Source organism: Scyliorhinus torazame, chromosome 8 (assembly GCF_047496885.1).
Source record: "Scyliorhinus torazame isolate Kashiwa2021f chromosome 8, sScyTor2.1, whole genome shotgun sequence".
NCBI classification, from domain to species: Eukaryota; Metazoa; Chordata; class Chondrichthyes; order Carcharhiniformes; family Scyliorhinidae; genus Scyliorhinus; species Scyliorhinus torazame.
The window spans coordinates 239,812,141-239,838,212 of record NC_092714.1 but is presented as its reverse complement, the minus strand read 5'-3'; the positions used below and the strand labels follow the sequence as shown (position 1 = coordinate 239,838,212).

The window sequence follows — 26,072 nt, the reverse complement described above, 5'->3', positions numbered from 1 at the left end:
TTTGGGGGGGCTTGTTTCCAGTTATTTTAGAAATTTCTCGATCCTCTACCCCTCACTGCCCCATCCCTCCATTCCACCTCTATAACCACTTGCCAAGCAGACACCATGGGCAGACCGATGGAACCACATGGGGATGAAAAAATAAATTTCTTGCAATCTAATCCAGCGCTCTCCTGACCTGAGAGTGAAAAGAACTCCCATTCATAAATTTCCATTCAAATCTTTTATATCTCCTCAAGTGGTTAATCTCTCATAAAACAAAGCTTTATTCAGCAGCCATGGGCACGATACAGCCACCGTGTTGGGCCCAGTACAGAGCCAGATGCAACAAGTGAATCCCGCAAGAGCCTCAAATCGGCCCCTCGCTGGGCGCTGGGCCGATCGCAAGTCACCTGACTCGCTCCGCCCGGTGCGACCTGGATCACTGAGAAATAGGTGGAGCATGCAAAGTACTCGCCCTCGCTGGGTGAGATCCAGATCAGCATATTTAATTGATCCTTTGGGCTCAGTTAAATATGCCCGCGCCGGATTCTCCGGGCACCCGGAAACTAATGGCCTCCTCAGCGAGTCCTCGACGAGGTACTGTTCCACACAATGTGGACCATGTTTAATGGCACCTGTAGGGGACAGTCTACCAGGCCACTGGTGACCCCTGGGTGGTTGGGTTCTGGGCAGGGTGGCACCCTGGCCTCCATCTGGTACCCAGGCACCTTGGCACTGCCAGCCTGGCATCTTGGCACTGCCAGGGTGCCTGGATGGTACTACCAGGCTGGAAGAGCACTGCCAGGGTGTCAGGCTGGCAGTGCCAAGTTTCCCAGGTGCCTGTGCCAGGGGTTGGTTGGGCCAAGGGTTCTGTGCCATTAAGAGATGGGATGAGGGGGCACTCAAGGAGCCTGGAAGAGGTACGTTGGATAAAGTGGGGGAGAGGGGGAAATCCAGAGGCCGCGGTGGGGTCACTGTAGGAGGGTCGAATGATCAGGGCTGCCTTTAAAAATGACGGCCCGATCTGTGAGTAATCTTCCTGCACTGGTGAGCTGTAAGAAATGACTAAGGTGCGGCAGTCACCGAGAAACACCCTGTTAAACACTCCCAAAACTGGACTCTGGTTTTTTTCTTGTTGCACCGCGCCTGTTGCGTCATATTAAGCCTAATCTTTCTCTGTTCTTTTGCAACAGAGAATTGCTATGTACTGCATCCACTCTGCCTTCATTCATGAGTTGTTGCAAATATATTTTAACCTACAAAACAGATAAGCAAGTCTCTGCATAGGTTTTATTTTCTGTACATGTTGTATTGCATCCAAAATTCAAGCTGACAAAATACTGAATTGAAGTGCAAATAACTGGTTAAAATGGAAATCACGCAGTTTGTTAGGAAGCTGGCAGTTAGATTAGCAGTATAGCTTCTTACAGGTTTTTGTGACCCCTAGCCCCAGTGCTGCAAGACATGAAAATCAACTGTAACAAAGAGGGAAAATGATAATATAGTTGAAGCAGCTTTCAAAGTTTACACAATGCCTTCCCATTATCTCTGAAAATTGTCACCGCTGAGTTGATCTGCTTGCTTTTGTGTGGTTGCAATCAAGTTTTTTTTAAAAATCCTGGTAAGTATTTGAGCATTTGCAGAGCAGAATCCATCATTTAGCCTTCAAATGAATGCTGCAACTTGTAAAGCTAAATACAAGTGCAGGCCTACATTTCAACAAAATAGGATTTTCATCCTGTACAATTAAATTCTAGTTATGAATGGCATGTCTTCAAAAAATACAAGTTAGGTACATCTCCCAAACAGTGTGTTACATTAAATGACATCACATGACAAAGAAGAATGAAGGTGTTTAGTACGAAACCGAACAATTTTCAAATCCTCTCAGTTTAGGTAAAGATGGAACAATCAGGGTGCAGAGCTGCCAGTCTATAATTTTAATCACTTAATTTGGACAATGCAGTTATAAAATAACCAAACAGGTGTAACAATGATGCATATGCAACAATAATTAAACAATTAAAGTCTTGCCTTAATCCTGTAAAGTGCAGTGTGCAAAAGTCACCTTTGACAGCTTATAATTACGTATTCATTTGAGTAGCTTTCAATTGAACAGGGTGGATTAATATAGATTCTTTTTAAAAAAACACAGATGGCGTGGGTCTTGTGACTTAACTGAATTCTACTTTTCCTCTCTTTTAATTTTCTTCCTTTATGTTAGTTTACCAGCAAATGATTACAAAATTAGCAAAGAATTATACATTATGCTCATTATTTCCTCAAAGTTTACTAATTTTTATCAACACTAATTGAATAATGACAGCAAATTGCAGAAACTCAATTTAGCTCAGTTTTCATGAACACGTTATTTGAAGTCAGCATTTCGAGCATAATTATTTTGGAAAGTTAGCCATCGAATCATCTGAGATTTTCCCAAAAGCAAAGTATTGCCAGCATTGGGGATCTGAAAATCGACAGAAAATGCATGGAAACCTCAGGTTGGCCAAGCAAGTACAGAGAGCCAAAACAGAAAATGCATGGAAACCTCAGGTTGGCCAAGCAAGTACAGAGAGCCAAAACAGTCAATGTTTCAGGTTGATGGCTTGCCATCTGAACTGAAGAAAGTTAGAGATGCGATGAGTTGTAAACAAGTACGAAGGTGAAGAAAGTGGGGTGATGAGGAGATGGAATAAAGGGAAGATCTGTGAAAGGAAGGAATGCAGGAGTAAATGGGATACTGGGGAAAGCAAAAGGAGTAATGGGACAAGTAAGGGAAAAATTAATATAGGGGGTTGCAAATGGTCATGGCAGAACTATTAACAGCTGGAATTACTGCACAGTATTGAGTCCAGAAGGATGTGAACTGCCGAATTGAAAGACCAGGTGCTGTTCTTCAAAGGTCTGTTGAATATTATCAGAAACATTTAGGATGCCAAGGGCAGAGAGGTCAGAAAGAGAGTGGGATGGAGATTTCCGATGGCAAGTGACCAGAAGGTGAGGGTCACTCTTGCGGCCTGAGTGCAAGTATTCAACAAAGTAAGCTGTGTTTAGTCTCTCCAGTGTAAAGGACACCACATTGTGAGCAGCAAATTGTGCATACTGTTATGGGCGAGGCATTTTCAGAACCCCAAAATGTATCCTGGAGTTCAACCAACCTCCCCCTTTAATGCTATTGTTGCTTTTCCGGGCACATGGCTTGTTCCCTAGGTGTGGGATTACAATTATGGACACGTGGGTTTTTAAACACAAAACAATGTTTATTCCATGAACTCAACTTAACCTCTTAAATAACATTGGATCTCTTAACACCCCTTACTTCAAAGATATCCCCGAAAATATTACAACACTAAATAATCCTTCAGTTATTCCTTTCAACATCCATGAGACTTAACACCTTTACACAGAAACACATCAGGTTAAAGGCTTTACTATTATGAGTTTAAATCACCCAAATGATCCAGAGATAGTTTTTCATGGCAGAGATCACAGCAGATCCAGCTCACTGCAAACACAGGCACACCCCAAGCTCTTTTCAAACTGAAACTAAACTCTGCAAAATGGCTGAACTAAAACCAAGCTCCACCCACACTCTGACATCACTGCATTTCTTAAAGGTACATTGCTCAAACATCCATTTCTTATAGGTACCCTCATATGACAACACTAAATTTAAAGAGAGACAATTAAATCACGGTGCTGAATTGAATGCACCATTCCAAACTCCATCCCTTTCCTGGAGGAGAGTTGAATGCGGGGCGGGGGGGTGGGGAGTGGGGGGGGGGGGGGGAGTGGAGATCCTGTAACCTTCCTGTCTCACTCATCTAGGCAATAATGGTTTATGAGCAGCCTTGCTACCTGGAGGCCATTGAGGACCTTAAATAGTCACTTAAGAGCCACTTAAGAGGGGCAGCACGGTAGCCTTGTGGATAGCACAATTGCTTCACAGCTCCAGGGTCCCAGGTTCGAATCCGGCTTGAGTCACTGTCTGTGCGGAGTCTGCATGTTCTCCCCGTGTGTGCGTGGGTTTCCTCCGGGTGCTCCGGTTTCCTCCCACAGTCCAAAGATGTGCAGGTTAGGTGATTGGCCATGATAAATTGTCCTTAGTGTCCAAAATTGCCCTTAGTGTTGGGTGGGGTTACTGGGTTACAGGGATAGGGTGGAGGTGTTGACCTTGGGTAGGGTGCTCTTTCCAAGAGCCGGTGCAGACTCGATGGGCCGAATGGCCTCCTTCTGCACTGTAAATTCTATGATGATGATAATCTATGATAATCTATGATAATCTATGATTAAGAGCTTTAATATTTCATGTGCCGTATAATAATATAAAAGCACACCTCACTCGTAAGACATTGAGGAAATACATTGCGGGTTCATTTATTGAGACAAGGGGCATGATCGAAGAGCCTCGTTGTGCCCGACTTAGTGACGTGATGAGGCCATTAAATCGTGCGAGAGGCCTGTGCGAGATTTGCGACACTCCGGGCACCTCGCGAGATCAAACGGGATCTTGCGAAATGTTGCGATCTGGAGCCATTAGGCTCACTTAAATATGTCTGCACTGGATCATCCCAGTTTTGGGAGCTAACGCCTGTGCCTGGGAGAACTCCCATGGAGCCATTTGGCATTGGTCCACACAAATGTGGACCACGCTTCATGGCACTTGAGGGTTCTCCCAGGCCATTTGCAACTCCTGGGTGGTCAGGGACAGGGTAGGATGACACCCTGACTTTCCCTTGACACCCAGTCCCATTGACACTTCCAGGCTGACACCTTAGCACTACCAAGGTGGCCGGGTGGCACTGCCAAGCTGGTATTGCCAAGGTGCCTGAGTGGAACTGCCAGGCAGGCATGGGAACTTCCGGGGTGTCTAGGTGCCAGGGTGACACAGCCATAGGTTGTACTTAACATATTGAAGATCCCATAACCCTGTTTTAGGAATCTATTGATTCCTGAGCAGGGCAGGTTGGAAAATGTACCTAGTACCTTCCTCTGTTGATGTGATCATTGGTATCTTGATCAACCTCAATCAGTGGAGTCCACGTATATGTTGTCTATACTGCACTATACCACATGGTCTTCAGCTAAGTCCCAGTTCGCACAAGGATCTCTTGGGAGCGATTCAACTAAAAGGGAACTAAGTCCCATAGCGAGCGTGTTTACAGCACCAATAAACACATGGATAGAAAACAGCACCTGTGTTAGATAGCGGGTCTCAGTGGGAAACGCGCGGCCGAGTCTGCACATCGTCCCGTTTTGTGCACTGAGGAGTTCCGCTGGCTGGAACTCCTCAGTGCACCGAGGGATCAGGATGCCATTCTCCGAGGCCCCAGATGCAACCCCTAAACCTCCCCCACCAGCCCCAATGCACTATGGGAGGTTCTTCCCCCCCCCCACCCCGCCCCAACACCCACAACACACTTCCAGCCCAATCATCAGCACACAAAAAATGTCAGCTTAGCACCTTGGCAGTGCCAATCTGGAACCCTGGAGGTCCCCTTGCCAGCACCACCTGGGCACCTTGGCAGGGCCAGGGTACCACCCTGCCCAAAGGGCACGCAATTGAGGGCCTCTGATCCCCTGGGAGATCCCCACAAGGCCGTTCCATCTGGATCCCATTTTATAGAGACCAGTTTTTTTTTCAAAAAATATACTTTCTTCATAAAATCTATCATAAACATTACAGAACATTTCGAATTGTCTTGACTGTACATTTCCATCAGAGTTACACATTCCCTTGACTTTCTTCCATTGAATTTTGATAAACTTACACACATATCGTTCTTTACGTTACAATTCCTTCTTAAACATTTACATTGTCATGTTTCTTTTATACATTGGAGTGTTAATGACCCAGACCGAGGGGGATTTACACTGTTACCCGCCCCTCGGTGTACATTTGCTGGTAAGACCTTACACAGTGGTCTTTCCCCATTGCGCCTTGGCAGCAGTTGCCCCAAGCTTGAGTGCGTCCCTCAGCACATAGTCCTGGACCTTGGAATGTGCCAGTCTGCAACACTCGGTCGAGGACAGCTCTTTGCACTGGAAGATCAGCAAGTTTTGGGCAGACCAAAGAGCGTCTTTCACCGAGTTGATGACTTTTGTGAGCGCCACGAAGAATCCAGCACGAGTTTTAAGGATACAAAGTAAACATTTATTTCCAATAACATATATATATATAACAGCAGCAGCAACTTCCCTTGCTGCATACTCCTTCCTGCTGGTTCCTAAACTGGCCAGCTTTATTTATACATGGAGTTTACTAATGGTTTCTCCGCCCCCCTCATTGGGGAAGCTCATACTCCCACAGGATTGTGGAATTGTCATTAGTCCCCAGTCAATGGTAAGTAGGCAGGTTATAACAACCCTCCCCCCCAAAGTCCAAGGAATCCACCAAAGACCCTGGTGAAGGAGGGCGTCGGACTCGTTTTGCCGCAGGCCGGACACCATTTGCACGCGGCGCTGGATCAGGCGGCGTGTAACGAGACGAAGACCGGCGCTTCCGTGATGAACGGTGCAACGGTTGTACATCCACGGACCGTGGACCCAAGGATTCCCCCTCTGATGCATCCTGTGTCTCCATCTCGGAGTCAGAGTCTGCTGCCTCCGTCATGTCAGCGTCTCTATCTCCATTTGGTTCTGTAACGACCTGCGCAGGCTTCGAGTGAGGCACCAGTGGAAGATTGTGATGACTACCTTTCCTTGTCTCTGGTCTCTGCGGCTGTAGAAATGAGCTCCGGGGGCGGGGAATCTTTTGAGGGGATAGTCTTCTGGACCGAACGTGGTCTACATGTTTGCGCTGGAGACGACCCTGGGCTTGCACCTGGTAAGATATAGGGCCCGTTTGGCGAAAGATTACACCAGGAACCCACTGGGCACCACCAGCAAAATTCCGAACGAACACTGGGTCACCGGGCGCAAACTGCCGAATCGGCCGATGCCGAGAAAATCCCTGACCCTGCCGTTCTTGTGTGCGGCGTACTTTTGCGCCAATGTCCGGGAAAACCATACTAAGGCGGGTGCGAAGTCTCTGGCCCATTAGGAGTTCTGCGGGAGCTACCACAGTCACCGTATGGGGGGTGGTCCTATACGTAAACAAAAGGCGAGCCAGTCTCGTGTCCATTGATCCGGAAGACTGCTTCTTTAGGCCTCTTTTGAATGTCTGCACTGCGCGCTCTGCCAACCCATTTGAAGCCGGGTGGTAAGGGGCAGTGCGGATATGGTGTATGCCGTTCATCTTCATGAACCTCGCCAACTCCTCACTTGTGAATGGAGTGCCGTTATCCGTGACCAGCACCTCGGGGAGGCCATATGTACTAAACGACAAACGCATCTTTTCAATTGTTGCACAGGACGTTGTCCCCTGCATCTTATGCACCTCTAGCCATTTAGACTGGGCGTCAATTAATAGAAGGAACATGGATCCTTGAAAAGGGCCTGCAAAATCTGCATGCAAGCGTGCCCAAGGCCGCCCTGGCCATTCCCAGTGATGTCGGGGCGCGGCCGGCAGAAGCTTCTGATGCTCCTGGCAAATGGAACAGTTTTAGGCCACCTTCTCAATGTAGGTGTTGAGGCCTGGCCACCAGACATAACTCCGGGCCAACATTTTCATTTTGGTCACACCTGGATGCCCATTGTGCAAGTCTGTTAGTATCAGCTCCTGGCCTTTTTCCGGGACAATCACACGCGTCCCCCACAAGAGGATGCCGTCTTCCACGCTGAATTCTGACAGCTTGGAGGAAAATGCCCGCAACTCGCCTGGGAGCTGTCTATGCTGCCCACCATACAGGACTATGGGCCGAACCTTTGACAGGACTGGCTCCGTCTGGGTCCACTCACGGATCTGTGATGCCATGACAGGCAAGATGTCCATAAAATTTAGGGTTGCAACCACCTCACCGGTCGTGGGGGTCGACATGGGGCCGGTCGATAAAGGCAATCGGCTCAGTGCGTCGGCATTTGCTATCTGCGTACCTGGTTCTCCAGAGAATACTCGTATGCAGCAAGCAACAAAGCCCAGCACTGGATCCGTGCGGAAGCAATGGGCGGTATTGGCTTATCCTCTCTGAAAAATCCCAGCAGAGGCTTATGATCAGTCACGATAGTGAAATGGCGGCCATACACGTACTGGTGGAAGCGTTTCACCGCAAAAACCACTGCCAGGCCCTCCTTCTCGATCTGCGCGTACTTTTTCTCCGCTGCAGTCAATGTGCGGGAGGTGAAAGCTATCGGTCGCTCGGCCCCGTTCTCCATCTTGTGGGACAGGATGGCCCCAAAACCATACGGGGTGCATCACATGTGACGAGCAAAGGCTTTCCAGGATCATAGTGGGTTAGTAACCCAGACGACGACAATTGTTGCTTGACCCGCCAGAAAGCAGTTTCTTGCGGCTGACCCCAAACCCAGGTGTGATTTTTCTTTAGCAGAAGGTGCAAAGGGGCCAGCGTAGTTGCCAGATTGAGGAGGAACTTCCCGTAACAGTTTACAAGACCGAGAAAAGAACGAAGATGCGAAGTGTCAGTCAGGGCGGGGGCCTGTTGAATTGCACGCACCTTCTCTGCGACGGGGTGCAAACCTTCGCGGTCCACCCGATAACCTAGGTAGACTACTTCCTTTGCCTGAAATACACACTTTGTGCGACGTAAACGGACTCCAGCCTCTGAAAGGCGTCTAAGGACAGCCTCCAGATTTTCCAAATGTTCCTGCTCCGACGTCCCTGTAATCAAAACGTCATCTAAGTAGACAGCAACACATGGTAAACCTCTCAAAATTCCCTCCAGAACACGCTGAAATATTGCGCAGGCAGAGGATACTCCAAACGGCAACCGTGTATAGTCATACAGGCCCCGGTGTGTATTAATCGTTACATATGGTCGGGAGGCAGGGTCCAGCTCCAGCTGCAAGTAGGCGTGACTCATATCTAATTTTATGAACGAGAGTCCACCTGCAAGCTTCGCATAGAGATCCTGTGGCATCTGGCTTCATTACAGCTACAATTGGTGCTGACCAGTCAGCAAAACGGACGGGCCTGATAATACCCAAACTCTCCAAACGAGTGAGCTCCCCTTCTACCTTCTCGAGCAAGACGTAAGGCACCGGGCGCACCCGGAAATAGCACGGCGTGGCTCCTGGTTCGACTTGGATACGGGCTACGGCCCCTTTTATTTTCCCCAAACCAGGCTGGAATACATCTGGGTATCGTCCTAGCACCTCAGTCAACCCTTAAGAAACTGTTTGGAGGATGTGCTGCCATTGCAACCGCAAATGGCGCAACCAGTCCCGACCCAACAGGCTGGGCCCATGGCCGCGCGCCACGATAACTGGGAAACACCCCTCCTGGCGTCCATAAACAACAGGGGTCATTGTAGTTCCTGCAATGTCCAGTGGTTCCCCCGTGTAGGTGGCCAACCTGGCCTGTGAGTCGGTTAATGTAAGGGTCTGTATACCCTGCTTGATGCGGTCGAATGTCCTCTGGGTGATCACGGAGACCGCTGCGCCAGTGTCCAACTCCATCTCAAGCGGGTGGCCATTGACCCGTACTGTAACCTTAATGGGGGCCACACGGGGAGCTGCCACACAATGTAACTGCAGGCAGTCGTCCTCCGTCTCCACGTCCTCAGGATAGTCACCGCAGGTTCATCCACATGGAAGGTACGGCCCCTGGGCTGGTCCCAGTTACGGCCCCTGGGCTGGTCCCATTTTCGGTCGGAACGACGGCGCCTCTGGCGCCCCCAGGACCGCCGGCCGCGACGGGGTCGGCGCCTACAAGTCTGACACGGACATGGCTCCTCATCCATTGGTCTGGAGAAGGCTCCCTTCGGGGAGGAATGTCCGACGGCCACTGGCGTCGGTCCGGATGTTGCCTCGCCCAAGGTACCGCAGGAGTGCGGGGGGACGTTTTCGGATGGAAGGGGTTGCGCCTCAAGGCATGCACTTCCATTCCCTGTACTGCTGCACTCCTCGCTCTGCGCTCTCTCGGGACAATACTATTTGAATGGCCTGTTGAAAAGTCAATGTTAGCTCAGCTAACAACTTTCTCTGGGTGGCCGCATTGTTAATACCGCAAACCAAACGGTCGCATAACATTTCTGACAAGGTCTCACCATAGTCACAGTACTCCGCAATCCTGCGTAGCCTGGATAGAAAATCGGCAAGGGATTCTCCAGGGGTCCTCTCAGCGGTATTAAACCGGTAACGCTGGACTATCGTGGACGGGGTTGGGTTAAAATGTTACCCCACTATATTCACAAGTTCATCAAACATTTTGGTGTCCAGCACAGCTGGGTACGTAAGGCGCCTAATCACCCCAAACGTATGCGGGCCGCAGGCGGTGAGCAATATGACCACCTGGCGCTCGTTTTCGGTGATATTGTTTGCCCGGAAATAGTAATGCATCCGTTGTGTGTACTGGTTCCAGCTTTCCAGCGCAGCATCAAAAACATCCAAACGTCCGTACAGAGGCATGGTATAATAGAAAACAACTTCCAACCTGTATCCAACAAAAATCCAGGGAGGTGGCTTCAGCAGTGTAGACAGCTATTCACTTTAACCTTCGTCGCCAGTTTTGTGAGGGCCACGAAGAATCCAGCACAAGTTTTAAGGATACAAAGTAATAACATTTATTTACAATAACATATATATATAACAGCAGCAGCAACTTCCCTTGCTGCACACTCCTTCCTGCTGGTTCCTAAACTGGCCAGCTTTATTTATACATGGAGTTTACTAATGGTTTCTCCGCCCCCCTCATTGGGGAAGCTCATACTCCCACAGGACTGTGGGATTGTCATTAGTCCCCAGCCAATGGTAAGTAGGCAGGTTATAACAATGACCTTCCAGCAGCAGTTGATGTTTGACCCGGTGTGTGTCCCTGGAAACAGTCCGTAGAGCACAGAGTCCTGTGTCACAGAGCTGCTTGGGATGAACCTTGACAAATACCACTGCATCTCTCTCCAGACCTTCTTTGCAAAGGTACATTCCACAAGGAGGTGGGTGACCGTCTCATTTCCCCCACAGCCACTCCGAGGGCAGCGTGCAACGGCGCTGAGCCTTCGGGTGTCCATGAAGAATCTGACGGGGAGGGCCCTTCTCACCACCAGCCAAGCTAGGTCTTGGTGCTTGTTTGTAAGTTATGGTAATGAGACCTTCTGCCAGATGACTCTGACAATCTGCTCAGGGAACCCTCCAACGTCCTCCACAGTCTCCTTTTCCCTGAGGGCCTCGAGGACATCGTGCTGACCACTGCTTCATTGCCTTGTGGTCAAAGGTGTTTTTCTTCAAAAACGTTTCCACGAGAGACAGGTGGTACGGCACGGTCCAACTACTTGGAGCATTCCGCGGCAATGAGGGTAGGCCCATCCTTCGTAACACCGGGGACAGGTAGAACCTCAGTATGAAGTGACACTTGGTGCTTGCATACCGGGGGTCCACACACAGCTTGATGCAGCTGCACACAAAGGTGGCCATCAGGATGAGGGAGACATTGGGTATGTTTTTCCCTCCCTTATCCAGAGGTTTGTACATGGTGTCCCTTCGGACACGGTCCATCTTGGATCTCCAGATGAATTTGAAGATGGTCCGGGTGACTGCTGCGGTGTAGGGTCGGGTAATGGGTCAGACCTGCACTACGTGCAGTAACACCGAGAGTGCCTCACACCTGATAACCAGGGTTTTGCCCGCAATGGAGAGGGAGCATTGCTCCCACCAGCCCAGTTTCTGTCTTACCTTGGCGATGCGCTCCTCCCAGTTTTTGGTGCACGCCCCAGCTGCTCCGAACCATATCCCCAGCATCTTCAGGTAATCTGACCTGACAGTGAAGGGGACAAAGGACCTGTTGGCCCAGTTCCCAAAGAACACGGCCTCGCTCTTGCCGCAGTTTACCTTGGCTCCCGAGGCCAGTTCAAACTGGTCGCAGGCATTCGAGAGCCTGCGTACAGACGCGGGATCCGAGCAGAAGACGACGATGTCGCCCATGTACAGGGAGGCCTTAACTTGCACGCCTCCGCTGCCTGGGATCGTCACTCCTCTTATACCCGGATCCTTCCTGATGGACTCGGCAAAAGGTTCTATGCAGCACACAAACAGGGCCGAGGAGAGAGGGCATCCCTGCCTGACTCCTGATTTGATCTGGAACTTTTCTGATTCCCACCCCTTGATTGAGACTGCGCTATAGGTGTTTGTGTCGAGCAGTTTGATCCAATTGCGAGTTCCCTCCCCAAACCCCATTTTGGGGCTGTTTAGCACAGGGCTAAATCGCTGGCTTTGAAAGCAGATCAAGGCAGGCCAGCAGCACGGTTCAATTCCCATAACAGCCTCCCCGAACAGGCGCCGGAATGTGGCGACTAGGGGCTTTTCACAGTAACTTCATTGAAGCCTACTTGTGACAATAAGCGATTTTCATTTCATTTTGGAGAGCACATCCATCATGTAGGTGTGCGATATTCTGTCAAAGACCTTCTCCTGGTCAAGGCTGATGAGGCAGGTGTCCACCTTCCTGTCCTGCACATAGGCGATCATATGCCTGAGTAGCACGAGGCTATCAGAGATCTTCCTGCCGGGTACATCACAGGTCTGGCCAGGGTGGATCACCGACTCCAGAGCAGACTTGACCCGATTGGCGATGAGCTTGGGTAGAATTTTATAATCCACATTCAACAGTGAAATGGGTCGCCAATTTCGAATTTCTTCCCTTTCCCCCTTCTGCTTGTAGATGAGGGTGATGATGCCTTTCCTCATGGATTCTGACATGCTGCCATCCAGAAGCATATCTCGTACACATCCAGCAGGTCTGGTCCCATCCAGTCCCACAGAGCTGAATACAACTCAGCCGGTAAGCCATCCCTTCCGGGAGTTTTACAGAGACCAGTGCTGAACAGCATTCACCCAAGATCTCCAAGGGAAAAGGAATAGATCCCACGCCTCGGATAACTCAGGAATCTGCACATTAAAGTGAGACTAGGTGTCTTGCTTTAATATGCAGATTTGCTAAAAATTGATCCCGCCCATAATGGGTGGGATTTACATCGCAACGTCTCGTGAGATCATGTTGGATGTCGCGCGTCGTTGCGAGCCAGGTAGGTCCCGGGAGCGGGCTCTCCCGGTTTCTATCAGCCACGCTACGTGGAAAGCTCCTTTTTTGGCACAGTGTGGCTGTTGGTTCGCGGCCATTAGCTCCCACAGAAGCGACATCTGCTGTTTGGTAAAAATTCAACAGCCAGATGACCTCAATATAAATTTCACATTATTTATTTTCGCTCAGGGCATTGAATCCAAAATAAGTTTCACTTTTGATAACAACGTTTTCAATTCAGACTAGTTTGATGGAATGAAAATCTCTCAAGTCACCTTTCAGAATCCCAATTTTCATGAATGTTTAATTCAGTTCCTAGTGTGACTCTGGATATAAATGGGCACAAATTAAACAGCATTGTCAGTCTCACTCAAAGATGCCACACAGCGATGACTGCTGTGGGAAACCAAGAAAAATCTGTCACACTGGAAAGCCTCTCAGAGATTATGGCTGAAGCAGAAAGAGGCATCTTCACTTCTGTAACACTTCAATTGCTTGCTGCTAATAATGCAGGTTTAAATATATTTAATATATTGGCAAATTATTTAATTGAGAAACCTAGATAAATGATCTAGTGAGTGAGGCCCGAAGAAGGTGCATAAAGACAAGGTAAATCAATCATTAGGCGATATCAAACTTGACACTTAGGGTAGATTGTCCACTTTGGGTTCAATGAGCAACGGGACTGCAAATTACATTTGTTGCACAAATTGAATTTTACGCTCATGATTCTACCCAAACTGATTTGCAAATGACTGAGTGCAAAATCCACGATGAACCAGCGCAACTGGGCACCGTTTCAGAATGTCATTGTTTCTTTTCTGCATTAAAAAGCTTTCCTCGAGATATTTGAGGAGTATTCTGAATTCATTTTTGAATACAGCTGAAAATGGATTAATCACCAAGAATAAGCATATTAATAGGTCTGTCTAGTCCACCGCCTTAGAGTAACTTGATTTTACATAACTGGAGATCACTAGAAAGAGAACTACACGCATTGATAGTTCCATTGAAATGCAGTATTGGCAGTTATTTTATAGTGCAAGATCTCCAGCCCTTCACAACCTTCTGGTCCAACCGACAGTGCACCTGCACCATGGGTTCCTGGCTGCGTGGTGTGGAATCAATGGGAAACCATTCACCTCAACTATCGCCTGTGGTAGCAAGTTCCACATTCTCACCACCCTTCAGGTTGAGAAACTTCCTATTAGATTTATCTTATAATGAGGAGGTTAGTCCAGATGAATGCGTGGCTGGAGAGATGGTGGAGGAGATTTATAGATTTCTGGGATATTGGGAACATTTTGGGGATGGTGGGACCTGTACACGGTGGACAGCTTGCACCTGAACTGAAATGGGGCCAATATCGTTGTAGGGAGGTTTCTAGAGCATTTAGGGAGGATTTAAACTAACTTGGCAGGAGGGGTGGTGTTACGTTCTAGTGCGTTGCAATGATTGAGTCAGTGCACCAAAGAACGTCTAGTTCTTGACTAGTTAAGATTTATTAAATTACAATAACATGGGTAGAAAACACTAACACTACTGCAAACTGTTAACAACTAGAATACGAGAGCTATAATTATGCACAAATTTCCACGACGACTTCTCACTCAGACTCCCCCGAGGTTGCAGAGTTACATGGTGTAGTTCGATTGCCACCTGCTGGGTGGAAGTCTAACATATTAACATACAGAATTGCTTCTGCATTTCATTACTGGTAGCATCCTGAGAGAAGGCTCAGCAGGGGAAGATACATAGCCAAAATTAGAAGAGACAGCAAGTGAGGAACGCATAGAAGTTCTGGACCGAGTCACAAGGGAGTTTGGCAAGACTGGATGGTATTTATTTCAATAGAAGGAGTCCGACGAACAAGACAGATGATTTGATGGCACAAAATGAAACATTGGGGTGTCGCAAATTTGATCAGGGAAGCAATTACAGCAGTAAGGGGGGATGACATCTTAGAAGGCTCTTCAAATGAAGCCTCATGGGTAGAACTTAAAAAACAAAAAGGAAAGGTGGCATGGTGGCACTGTGGCTAGCACTGCTGCCTCACGGCACTGAGAACCCGGGTTCAATCCCGGCCCTGGGTCACTCTCTGTCTGGAGTTTGCACATTCTCCCTGTGTTTGCATTGGGTCTCACCCCCACAACCCAAAGCTGTGCACGGTAGATGGATTGGCCATGCTAAATTGTCCCTTAATTGGAAAAAAAAATAATTGGGTACATTTATTTTTTAAAAAGGAGCAATCACAATGCTGGGAGTGCTCTATAGGCCCCCTAACAGCCCAAGAGAAATAAAAGCAGATATGTAGACAAATTTCATACAAGTGTGGAAGCAATAGGGTAGTGATAGTGAGGGATTTCAACTTTCCAACATTAAGTGGGGTAGTCATAATGTGAAAGGTTTGGAGGGAGCGGAATTCTTAAAATGCATCCAAGAGAACATTTTAAGCCGGTAAGTAAAAGTTCCTATAATAATAATAAGAATAATAATAATCGCTTATTGTCACAAGTAGGCTTCAATGAAGTTACTGTGAAAAGCCCCTAGTCGCCACATTCCGGTGGCTGTTCAAGGAGGCCGGTACTGGAATTGAACCCGCGCTGCTGGCATTGTTTTGCATAGCAAGCCAGCTATTTAGCCCACTGTGCTAAACCAGCCCCTGGCCGTATAAGAGACGGGATTTAATTTTAGGTAATGAAGCTGGGCAACTGGTTGAAGTATCAGTGGGGAGTATTTGCAGACAGTGATCATAACTCCGTTAGATTCAAGATTGATTGGAAAAGGACTAGGATGGGCCTGAAATCAAAGTTCTAAACTGGGGGAAGGCCGATTTTAGTTACATCAGATATGATTTGGCCAGAGTGGACTGGGAGCAGACACTTTTAGGAAAACTGTGACAGAACAGTGGGATGCATTCAAGAAGGAAATAGGGAGAGCATAGGACCAACATGTTCCAACAAAGAAAAACAGTGGAACCTGTCATGATATTCAAACACACACATCATGATAGACACACCAACAGACAAATCAGAACACACAACACCACAACCAATGACAGAAAGATATAAAAGCACAGACACGACCCCTGGTGGTCAGTAAGAGCTGCAGAGGAGAACCAGGACACAGCTATTGCCAAAGACACTCAGGGAGACAGCACGTGCAGAGTATCCAGAACGAACTGTATTATAAGAGTTATAATAAAATAGAGTTGTACCACATACAACTGTGTTGGCTCATCTGTGCACCAGAGCACCCAACACCACATGGTACAGGAGTGGATCGATACCTGCCGGCATACCTCAGTGTACAGAGACAACCAGCAGTGCCCAGGCATGATGTACAAGCTCCCGGTTCCGCAGGCGCTCCAGTGCGACGGCGACCTCCACGAAAACTGGCGGCGATTCCGGCAAATGTTCGAGTTGTTCCTGGCGGCAGCTGAACTCAAGGACCTGGATGATAAGGAAAAAATTGAATTTCTCCTCACCGTCGCCGGTGCAAGGGCAAGAGCAATGTTCAGAAGGTTCAGGTTCTTCAGGAGGCAGCAAAGGCACGATTACCAGGCAGTCATGGGCAAATTCGCCAAGTACTGTGAAGAATACGCAATCCAATGGGGACTTAAAGGTAAGAAAAGCTGCAGTACTCACCTCGTGGCTGGGATCCCGGAGCCCGAAATCCCGGGCCTGAGAAAAGGCTGGGTCGAGGTCGGCGGCCATCTTGCTAAAGGTATAACGCTAGCACAGTTGCGCGAGAAGTGCGCAGAACCGGAAGTTTCGTTTGCGCATGCGCGAGATGCTGCGCATGCGCAGTCAAGAAAACGGCCATCGGTAAAGGAACAGCGATCTGAGCATGCGCAGTCGCTTCCTACGTGCTACATACCGAGCGTCAGGATGTCAGAGGCCCAAGACTGGATCAATTTAAAAAGGAAATGTCCCAAATCCAATTTAAAAGGGAAACGTCCCAAATCAAAAAAACAAAAATCTGTTAAAGCTGTAAAACAACCTTCCTTCACCTGGAATGACAGCACAGTGCCGCAAATTGACCCAGGAGATGAATTTAACCTCCGAAGAACCCCCGACAAGCAGTTACCTACGCACAAGCCGATGATTCCGACCTTGAATACTTCGATGACGATTTTTACAGTGTTTCCGGACCTCGCGAGCCCAATGATAGCTCCGTGGTCCTATATGACTATGACTCGGACGAACCTTTCGTGTTGCACATTGGCGGCCCCCACATTGAATCCGACGCAGATGCAGATTCATTTTTCGGATTTGAGGATCTTCAATCCAGCAGATATGACGTTCCAACTTATCAGTACCGGATGATGCTGCAGCCTGACATTAACAGACAGGGAGCGGTGCAAGCACACGGAGAGTGCCCTGCTGCCACACAGAGCGTGGTCCACGTCCCGCTCAACGTTCCCGACTCTATGAAAGAAGACATGCAAGACTCCAGAGTGCAGTCCTCGCATGAACCAGAAGTGACTCCAGTGTCACAAGCTTCCACAGCAAGCTCGTGGACAGACTCCACAATTGCAGAAATGCAAGACTCCAGAGCGCAGTCCTTGCACGAACAAGAAGTGACTCCAGTGTCACAAGCCTCCACAGAGAGCTCGTGGACAGCCTCCACGATAGAAGCAACGCAAGACTCCAGAGCGCAGTCCTTGCACGAACAAGAAGTGACTCCAGTGTCACAAGCCTCCACAGAGAGCTCGTGGACGGACTCCACGATGGAAGGAACGCAAGACTCCAGAGCGCAGTCCTTGCAGGAACAAGACCATGAGGGTCTAGCAACCTCTCCTGACCAACCAGCGGCAGACGATGCAAGTCTGCCATGCTCCCGTGAACAGCAAGAAGGCTATAACAGCCTACCATGCTCCACTACACAGCAGCATGACCATGACGGTCTCTCATGCTACAATAAAGGGCACAGCGCTGAAGACTGTTCAAGCCCAACTGAAGACAAGCCAAAGAACGAACTGTATTATAAGAGTTATAATAAAATAGAGTTGTACCACATACAACTGTGTTGGCTCATCTGTGCACCAGAGCACCCAACGCCACAGAACCAACAAATCCTGTGAACTCTGGATATCGAGGGATATACAACATTGGATGAAAAAAAAAGGGAAACTTCTGGCAGATATCAAGGGCTCAAAACAGCAGAAGCCCTAGAGGCAGTATAGAATGTGCAAGAGGGGACTTAAAAAGTACATTTGTAGAGCACAAAGGGGACACAAAATGCAGGTAAAATAAAGTAAAATCCTAAGTCGTTTTACAAGTGCATTAAGGGTCAAAGTTTAACTGGGGATAGAGTAGGGCCCATTAATGATCATAGTGGTAATTTGTGTGGAGTTGGAGGACATAGATGGGGTCTAAATGAATATTTTGTGTCAGTGGTGCCTAATGAGAGGGACAGTGTAGGTATATAAATCAGGGAGAAGGGCTGTGATAAATTAACATAGACAGAGAGGAAGTTCTGAGTAGGCTAGTAGGCTTAAAAGTAGAGAGATCTCCTTGGCCAGGTGAGCCCGGAGGATGGCCAATGTTGTATCATTATTCAAGAAGGGAGGAAGGGATAAACCAGGAAATTACAAGCCAGTTAGTCTTACCTCAGTTGTGGGGAAACTATTGGAATCAATTCTCATAGACAGAATTAATCTGCATTTAGGAGAGGCAGGATTAATCAAGAACAATAAGCATGGTTTTGTTAAGGGGAAGTCATGTCTGGCCAACTTTATTGAATTTTTCAAAGAGGTCACCAGGTGTGTCAATGAGGGCAATACATTTGGCGTAGTCTACTTGGATTTCAGCAAGGCTTTTGATAAGGTCCCACATGGGAGACTGACAGTGAAGGTAAAAGCCCACGGGATCCAAGGAAATGTGGCAAATTAGATCCAGAATGGGCTGAGTGGCAGGAAGCAGAGGGTGATTGTCAAGATGTGTTTTTCTGACTGGAAGCTTGTGTCCAGTGGGGTCCCACAGGGATCAGTGTTGGGGCCCTTGCTGTTGTTAATTATATAAATGATTTAGACATGAATGTAGGAGGGTTGATCAGTAAATGTGCGGATGATACAAAAATTGGTGGTGTGGTAAATAGTGGGGAGGATAGCCTTAGATTACAGGAGGATATAGATGGGATGATCAGTGGCAAATGGAATTCAATCTGGATAAGTGTGAGGCGATACACTTGGGAAGGACAAACAAGGCAACAGAATATATGATGAATGGCAGAAACTTAGGAAGCAACGAGGATCAGAGGGACCTTGGTGTGCATATACACCAGTCCATTAAGGTAGCAGAGCAGGTGGATACAAGTGGTTCAGAAGGCACATGGTATATTTGCCTTTATTAGCCGGGGCATTGAGTTTAAGAGCAGGGAAGTTATGCTGGATATAGGTACAAAAAGGGATGAGGTCCTACAATCAGAATTTAGGGAGTTAGGAGATAAGTTAAAAAGTAGGACCTCAAAGGTAGTAATCTCAGGATTGCTACCAGTGCCACGAGACAGTCAGAGTAGAAATTCAAGAATAGTCAGAATGAATACGTGGCTTGAGAGATGGTGCAGGAGGGAGGGGTTCAGATTTTTGGGATATTGGAACTGGTTCTGGGGGCGGTGGAACCATTACAAATTGGATGGTCTACACTTGGGCAGGACTGGAACCAATGTCCGAGGGGGTGCTTTTGCTAACACTGTTGGGGAGGTTTTAAACTAATGTGGCAGGGGGGTGGGAACCAGATTAGGAAGTTAGAGGTCAGTAAAGAGGCAGCAACTAAAGCCAGTAAGGTACTAGATAATATACTCAATGTGACTAAGGGGAAGAGTAGACAGGGATGAGATGACGAACGCAAAGGGACAGGTTGTCTAAGGTGCATTTGTTTCAATGCGAGAAGTGTAGCAGGTAAGGCAGATGAATTTAGGGCTTGGATTAGTACCTGGGAATATGATGTTATTGGTATTACTGAGACTTGGTTGAGGGAAGGGCAAGACTGGCAACTAAATATCCCAGGGTATAGATGCTTCAGGAGGGATAGAGAGGGAGGTAAAAGGGGTGGAGGAGTTGCATTAGTGGTCAGAGATGATATCACAGCTGTGATTAAAGAGGGCACGATGGAGGATTCGAGCACTGAGGCAATATGGGTAGAGCTAAGAAATAGGAAGGGTGCAGTAACATTGTTGGGAGTTTACGACAGGCCTTCCAAAGCGAGCGTGATGTAGAGGTACAAATATGTAGACAGATTATAGAAAAATAAAGGAGCAATAGGGTGGTCGTGATGGGAGATTTTAACTTCCCCAACATTGAATGGGACTCATGTAGTGTTGGAGGCGTAGATGGAGCAGAATTTGTAAGGAGCATCCAGGAGAGTTTTTTAGAGCAGTATCTAAATAGTCCAACTCGGGAAGGGGCCATACTGGACCTGGTGTTGGCGAATGAACCCGGCCAGGTGGTTGAAGTTTCAGTCGGTGATTACTTTGGGAATAGCGATCACAATTCCGTAAGTTTTAGAATACTCATGGACAAAGATGAGAGTGGCCCTAAAGGAAGAGTGCTAAATTGGGGAAAGGCCAAATATTAAAAAATTCGGCAGGAGCTAGGGAATGTGGATTGGGAGCAGCTGTTTAAGGGTAAACCCACATTTGAAATGTGGGAGTCTTTTAAGGAAAGGTTGATTAGAGTGCAGGACAGACATGTCCCTGTGAAAATGCGGGATAGAAATGGCAAGATTAGGGAACCATGGATGTCAGGTGGAATTGTGAGACTAGCTAAGATGAAAAAGGAAGCCTACATAAGATCTAGGCAACTTAAAACTGATGAAGCTTTGGAGCAATATCGGGAAAGTAGGACAAATCTCAAACGCGCAATAAAGAGGGCTAAAAGGGATCATGAAATATCTTTGGCTAACAGGGTTAAAGAAAATCCCAAAGCCTTTTATTCGTATATAAGGAGCAAGAGGGTAACTAGAGAAAGGATTCGCCCACTCAAAGACAAAAGAGGGAATTTATGCGTGGCGTCAGAGGAAATGGGTGAGATTCTTAATGAGTACTTTGCATCGGTATTCACCAAGGAGAGGGACATGACGGATGTTGAGGCTAGGAATGGATGTTTAAATACTCTAGGTCAAGTCGGCATAAGGAAGGGGGAAGTTTTGGGTATCCTAAAAGGCATTAAGGTGGACAAGTCCCCAGTACCGGATGAGATCTATCCCAGGTTACTGAGGGAAGCGAGGGACGAAATAGCTGGGGCCTTAACAGATATCTTTGCAGCTTCCTTGAGCACGGGTGAGGTCCCGGAGGACTGGAGAAATGCTAATGTTGTCCCTTTGTTTAAGAAGGGTAGCAGGGATAATCCAGGGAATTATAGACCTGTGAGCTTGACGTCAGTGGTGGGCAACTGTTGGAGAAGATACTGAGGGATAGGATCTATTCACATTTGGAAGAAAATAGACTTATCAGTGACAGGCAGCATGGTTTTGTGCAGGGAAGGTCATGTCTTACAAACCTAATAGAATTCTTTGAGGAAGTGACAAAGTTAATTGATGAGGGAAGGGCTGTAGATGTCATATACATGGACTTCAGTAAGGCGTTTGATAAAGTTTCCCATGACAGGTTGATGGAAAAAGTTCAGGGTGTACTAGCTAGATGGATAAAGAACTGGCTGGGCAACAGGAGACAGAGAGTAGTGGTGGAAGGGAGTGTCTCAAAATGGAGAAAGGTGACTAGTGGTGTTCCACAGGGATCCGTGCTCGGACCACTGTTATTTGTGATATACATAAATGATCTGGGCGAAGGTGTAGGTGGTCTGATTAGCAAGTTTGCAGATGATATTAAGATTGGTGGAGTTGCAGATAGCGAGGACTGTCAGAGAATACAGCAAAATATAGATAGATTGGAGAGTTGGGCAGAGAAATGGCAGATGGAGTTCAATCCAGGCAAATGCGAGGTGTTGCATTTTGGAAGATCTAATTCAAGAGCAGACTATATGGTCAATGGAAGAGTCCTGGGGAAAATTGATGTACAGAGAGATCTGGGAGTTCAGGCCCATTGTACCCTGAAGGTGGCAACGCAGGTTGATAGAGTGGCCAAGAAGGCATACAGCATGCTTGCATTAATCGGACGGGGTATTGAGTACAAAAGTCGGCAGGTCATGTTACAGTTGTATAGGACTTTGGTTAGGCCACATTTGGAATACTGCGTGCAGTTCTGGTCGCCACATTACCAGAAGGATGTGGATGCTTTAGAGAGGGTACAGAGGAGGTTCACCAGGATGTTGCCTGGTATGGAGGGTGCTAGCTATGAAGAAAGGTAGAGTAGATTAGGATTGTTTTCATTGGAAAGACGGAGGTTGAGGGGGGGCCTGATTGAGGTCTACAAAATTATGAGAGGTAAGGACAGGGTGGATAGCAACAAGCTTTTTCCAAGAGTGGGGGTGTCAATTACAAGGGGTCACAATTTCAAGGTGAGAGGGGGAAAGGTTAATGGAGATGTGCGTGGAACGTTTTTTACGCAGAGGGTGGTGGGTGCCTGGGACGCCTTGCCAGCGGAAGTGGTAGAGGCGGGCACGATAGCATCATTTAAGATGCATCTAGACAGATATATGAACGGGGGAGGGAACAGAGAGAAGTAGATCCTTGGAAAATAGAAGACAGGTTTAGGTAAAGGATCTGGATCGGCGCAGGCTGGGAGGGCCGAAGGGCCCGTTCCTGTGCTGTAATTTTCTTTGTTCTTTATTCTGTAAGGGTGGTGGAGGCATTGAAACATCCATAGAAAATAGAAGCAGGAGGAAGCCATTCTGTCAATCGAGTCTGCTCCACCATTGATGATGATAATAGCTGATCATCAAATTCAATACCCTGATCCCGCTTTCCCCCCATATCACTTGATTCCTTTAGCCCCAAGAGCTATATCTAATTTGTTCTTGAAATTACACGACATTTTGGCTTCAACTACTTTCTGCTGTAGTAAATTCCACAGATACACCACTCTCTGGCTAAGGAACTTCTCCTCACTTCAGTCCTAAACGATTTACCCCTTAACCTCAAACTATGACCCCTAGTTCTGGACACCCCTACCATTGAGAACATTCTTTCTGAATCTACCCTGTCTAATCCTGTTAGAATTTTATAAGTTTCTATGAGTTCCCCTCTCAATCTTCTAAACTCCAATGAATATAATCCTAACCAACTTAGTCTCTCCTCATATGTCAGTCCTGCCATCCCAGGAATCAGCCTGGTAAACCTTCGCTGCACTCCCTCCACAGCAACAACATCCTTCCTCAGATAAAGACACTTCCTCAGATAGAAACTGCACACAAATACTCCAGGCGTGGCCGCACCAATGCCCTATACAATTATAATTGAATTGAGGCAAAGACCCTCATAACATTTAAGAAGTATTTAGATGTGTACTTGCGATGCCAAGGCATACAGGGCTAAGGGCCAAGTGCTGGAAAATAGGATTAAAATACTTAGGTGTATTTGTTTGACTGGCGCAGATGAGATGGCAGAAGGGCCTTTTCTGTACTGTAGACCTCTATGACTCTAAAGATGACCTCTAGTGATGCTCTTACCCACAAGTGGTAACATTTGATGATGTTTTCCGGTTGTGCCCGCCCTGAGACCGGACATTCCCGCATGAGGTCAGCGGACCTTTGAATGGTCCATCAGATTTTCCACACAGTCTGTGAAGATTCTCATGGTGGGCTGGACGCAAAAACTTAACCCATTCTTTCTGTGCCCATCTATCAAAACCTTTCATAATTTTAAAGATCTCTATTAGGATCACCCTTCAGCCTTCTTTTTCAAGAGAAAAGAGATCCAACCTGTTCATCTTTCAGATGTGTGTACCCATGCATTTCTGGTATCATTCTTGTAAATCTTCTCAGCACCCTTTCCTGTCCTCCATATATATCCTCTCTGACAGCCAGAACTGCACACAGTACTCTAATTGTGGTCCAACTGAGTTTCAATATTTGTTTAGCATAACTGTCCTACTTTTCAATTCTATCCCTCTGGGAATAAAACTGAGTTCTAGATTGGCAGATTTCATGGCCCTGTTAAAGTATGGCAGGGCATTGATAATTAGATGCCCATCCTGCAAGTAAATAAATGTCCTCGTACATTTTGTTGCAGCCCTCCTCAGTGTTGATAATTCCTCCCACATTTGGTGCAATTTGCAAATTTACAATTTGCGTTTTTGATTCCAAAGTCCAAATCATTAATCTCATTTATCTAATTTACAAAATTGCCAGTGATCCTGGATCCAATCAGTTAGAATCAAGCTGGTTGTGTTAGCACAACAATGACACATTTTTCTCTCATTCCTCGTAGGAGACCAAAATCAGCTGCATAAGATTGGCGACAAAAGGTAAGAGAATTTTGTTCCTTTTTTGTTTGCACTGTTCAAGCCCAACAACCAGCATCACACATAACAAGAACACATCTTTCTATCTACCATGCTTGAAGGACATGCGGAGAGAGAAATTCTCAATCAGTGCTTGACTAAATTGGTTGCTAAAATGGCATGTTTGTATCCTGCATGTATTTATTTTGTTATTATCTTGCCTGTTATCTTCATATTGGGTCATATTGTGTATATGTATACTATTTCTTTTGCATTGAATTGCTGCTTTCATTGTGTTGTCATTCTGTGCATGATTTAACATCAGTAATTTTCTAGAAATTTAAAAGCCTGCATCCAGCATCTACTGTTTATTTCTGAACATTTAGCCCTGTTTTCTTTATAGGTTTCATTATCGTACTAGCCGCATTAAATGAAGTGAAATGCAACTAGAAGCCTATTCAATCATTTTCCCCTATCATTTCTGTGCTCAGGCTATTTTTTTTACAGGCTATATTTTTCTGCTGCACTGATTATTTAAATTTTGCCTGTCTTGTGAATATCACTTGTCTCTCTTTAGATATGGATCACGATATTGATACTTTATTAAGCAAACTGAAGGCAAAGTAACAGAGCCGCATTTGCATTAAAGCCATCGATCATAATTTATTCTTTTGAAATTAAAATTGGAGACTGAGATATCATTAAAACTTTAATCTGAAATAATTATTAATTTCTCTTGGGGTTTCCATTTTATTTTATAGCATGGTGATTGGGGGGGGCAGGGTGTTGGTGTGACATATTATCAAAGGATATTTTTCTTGGTAGACTTGCTTCTTTCTTTTTTTTCTTATGCATGCTGACCTGGAACTTTCCCTTTGCCTTAACGGTAATAGGTAGGATACAGATAACTACACCGTACATACTTGTCATCCCAAGTGCAGGTGATTATCTCCTCTCAAGTCAAAAATGTTAATTCCTCTCCGACCCTATGCAAAATGTTATTTTAAAATGTTATCTGCAAAGTGACTCATATTCTTATAGACTTAGCAAATATTTTATGATTTAGCAAATTTTTTGTGCTATCGGAAGTACTTTGACCTACAACTGTTGGCTCTGCTGGTAGCTCAATGGTTAAATGCACTGGAAAGTATGATAGTGAGTCATTGTGATCAGGGCTAAATCAGCTAAATGACAGAAGGAGTACAGTTGGGCCTCAGTCTCCCTGAGCTGTAAAAGGGGCTTATGCTGGCCAAGTGACATTACTGGAAAATGCTTGTCTGTGAATATTATGATGTGGCGATGCCGGCGTTGGACTGGGGTGAGCACAGTAAGAAGTCTTACAACACCAGGTTAAAGTCCAACAGGTTTGTTCCAAACACTAGCTTTCAGAGCACTGTTTGAAACAAACCTGTTGGACTTTAACCTGGTGTTGTAAGACTTCTTACTGTGAATATTATGTGAGGGCAGGATTGGGATTCACTGTATCACCCACAGACTTAATAGCCTGCTAACATTCACCATCGAGGAGCAGAGATGAGTAAAGGCAAGTTGGCTGAGTTCCAGCATGATACGGGCACATAAAGAACTGTACCCCACAGGAGTCACCAACGACAGAACAAGAGAATTGAAAACCTGACTGATAAATATAATTGCAGACTAAATGCTGTAGGCCTTCTGA

General features: G+C 46.7%; 1 protein-coding gene across 9 annotated transcripts in view; it reads left to right on the top strand.

Annotated features, from left to right (window-relative positions):
- The window catches only part of LOC140428486 (receptor-type tyrosine-protein phosphatase T-like), a 1,877,905-nt gene that overhangs the window by 1,471,666 nt on the left and 380,167 nt on the right, over window positions 1-26,072 (top strand). For 5 of the 9 annotated variants that reach the window (XM_072515007.1, XM_072515008.1, XM_072515005.1 and 2 more), the window contains exons 13-14: window positions 24,382-24,418; window positions 25,288-25,335. In XM_072515007.1, the coding sequence (XP_072371108.1) occupies window positions 24,382-24,418; window positions 25,288-25,335 (85 nt within the window). The remainder of the gene's footprint in view (window positions 1-24,381; window positions 24,419-25,287; window positions 25,336-26,072) is intronic. The other 4 variants (XM_072515011.1, XM_072515009.1, XM_072515013.1 and 1 more) reach the window with 1 other exon arrangement.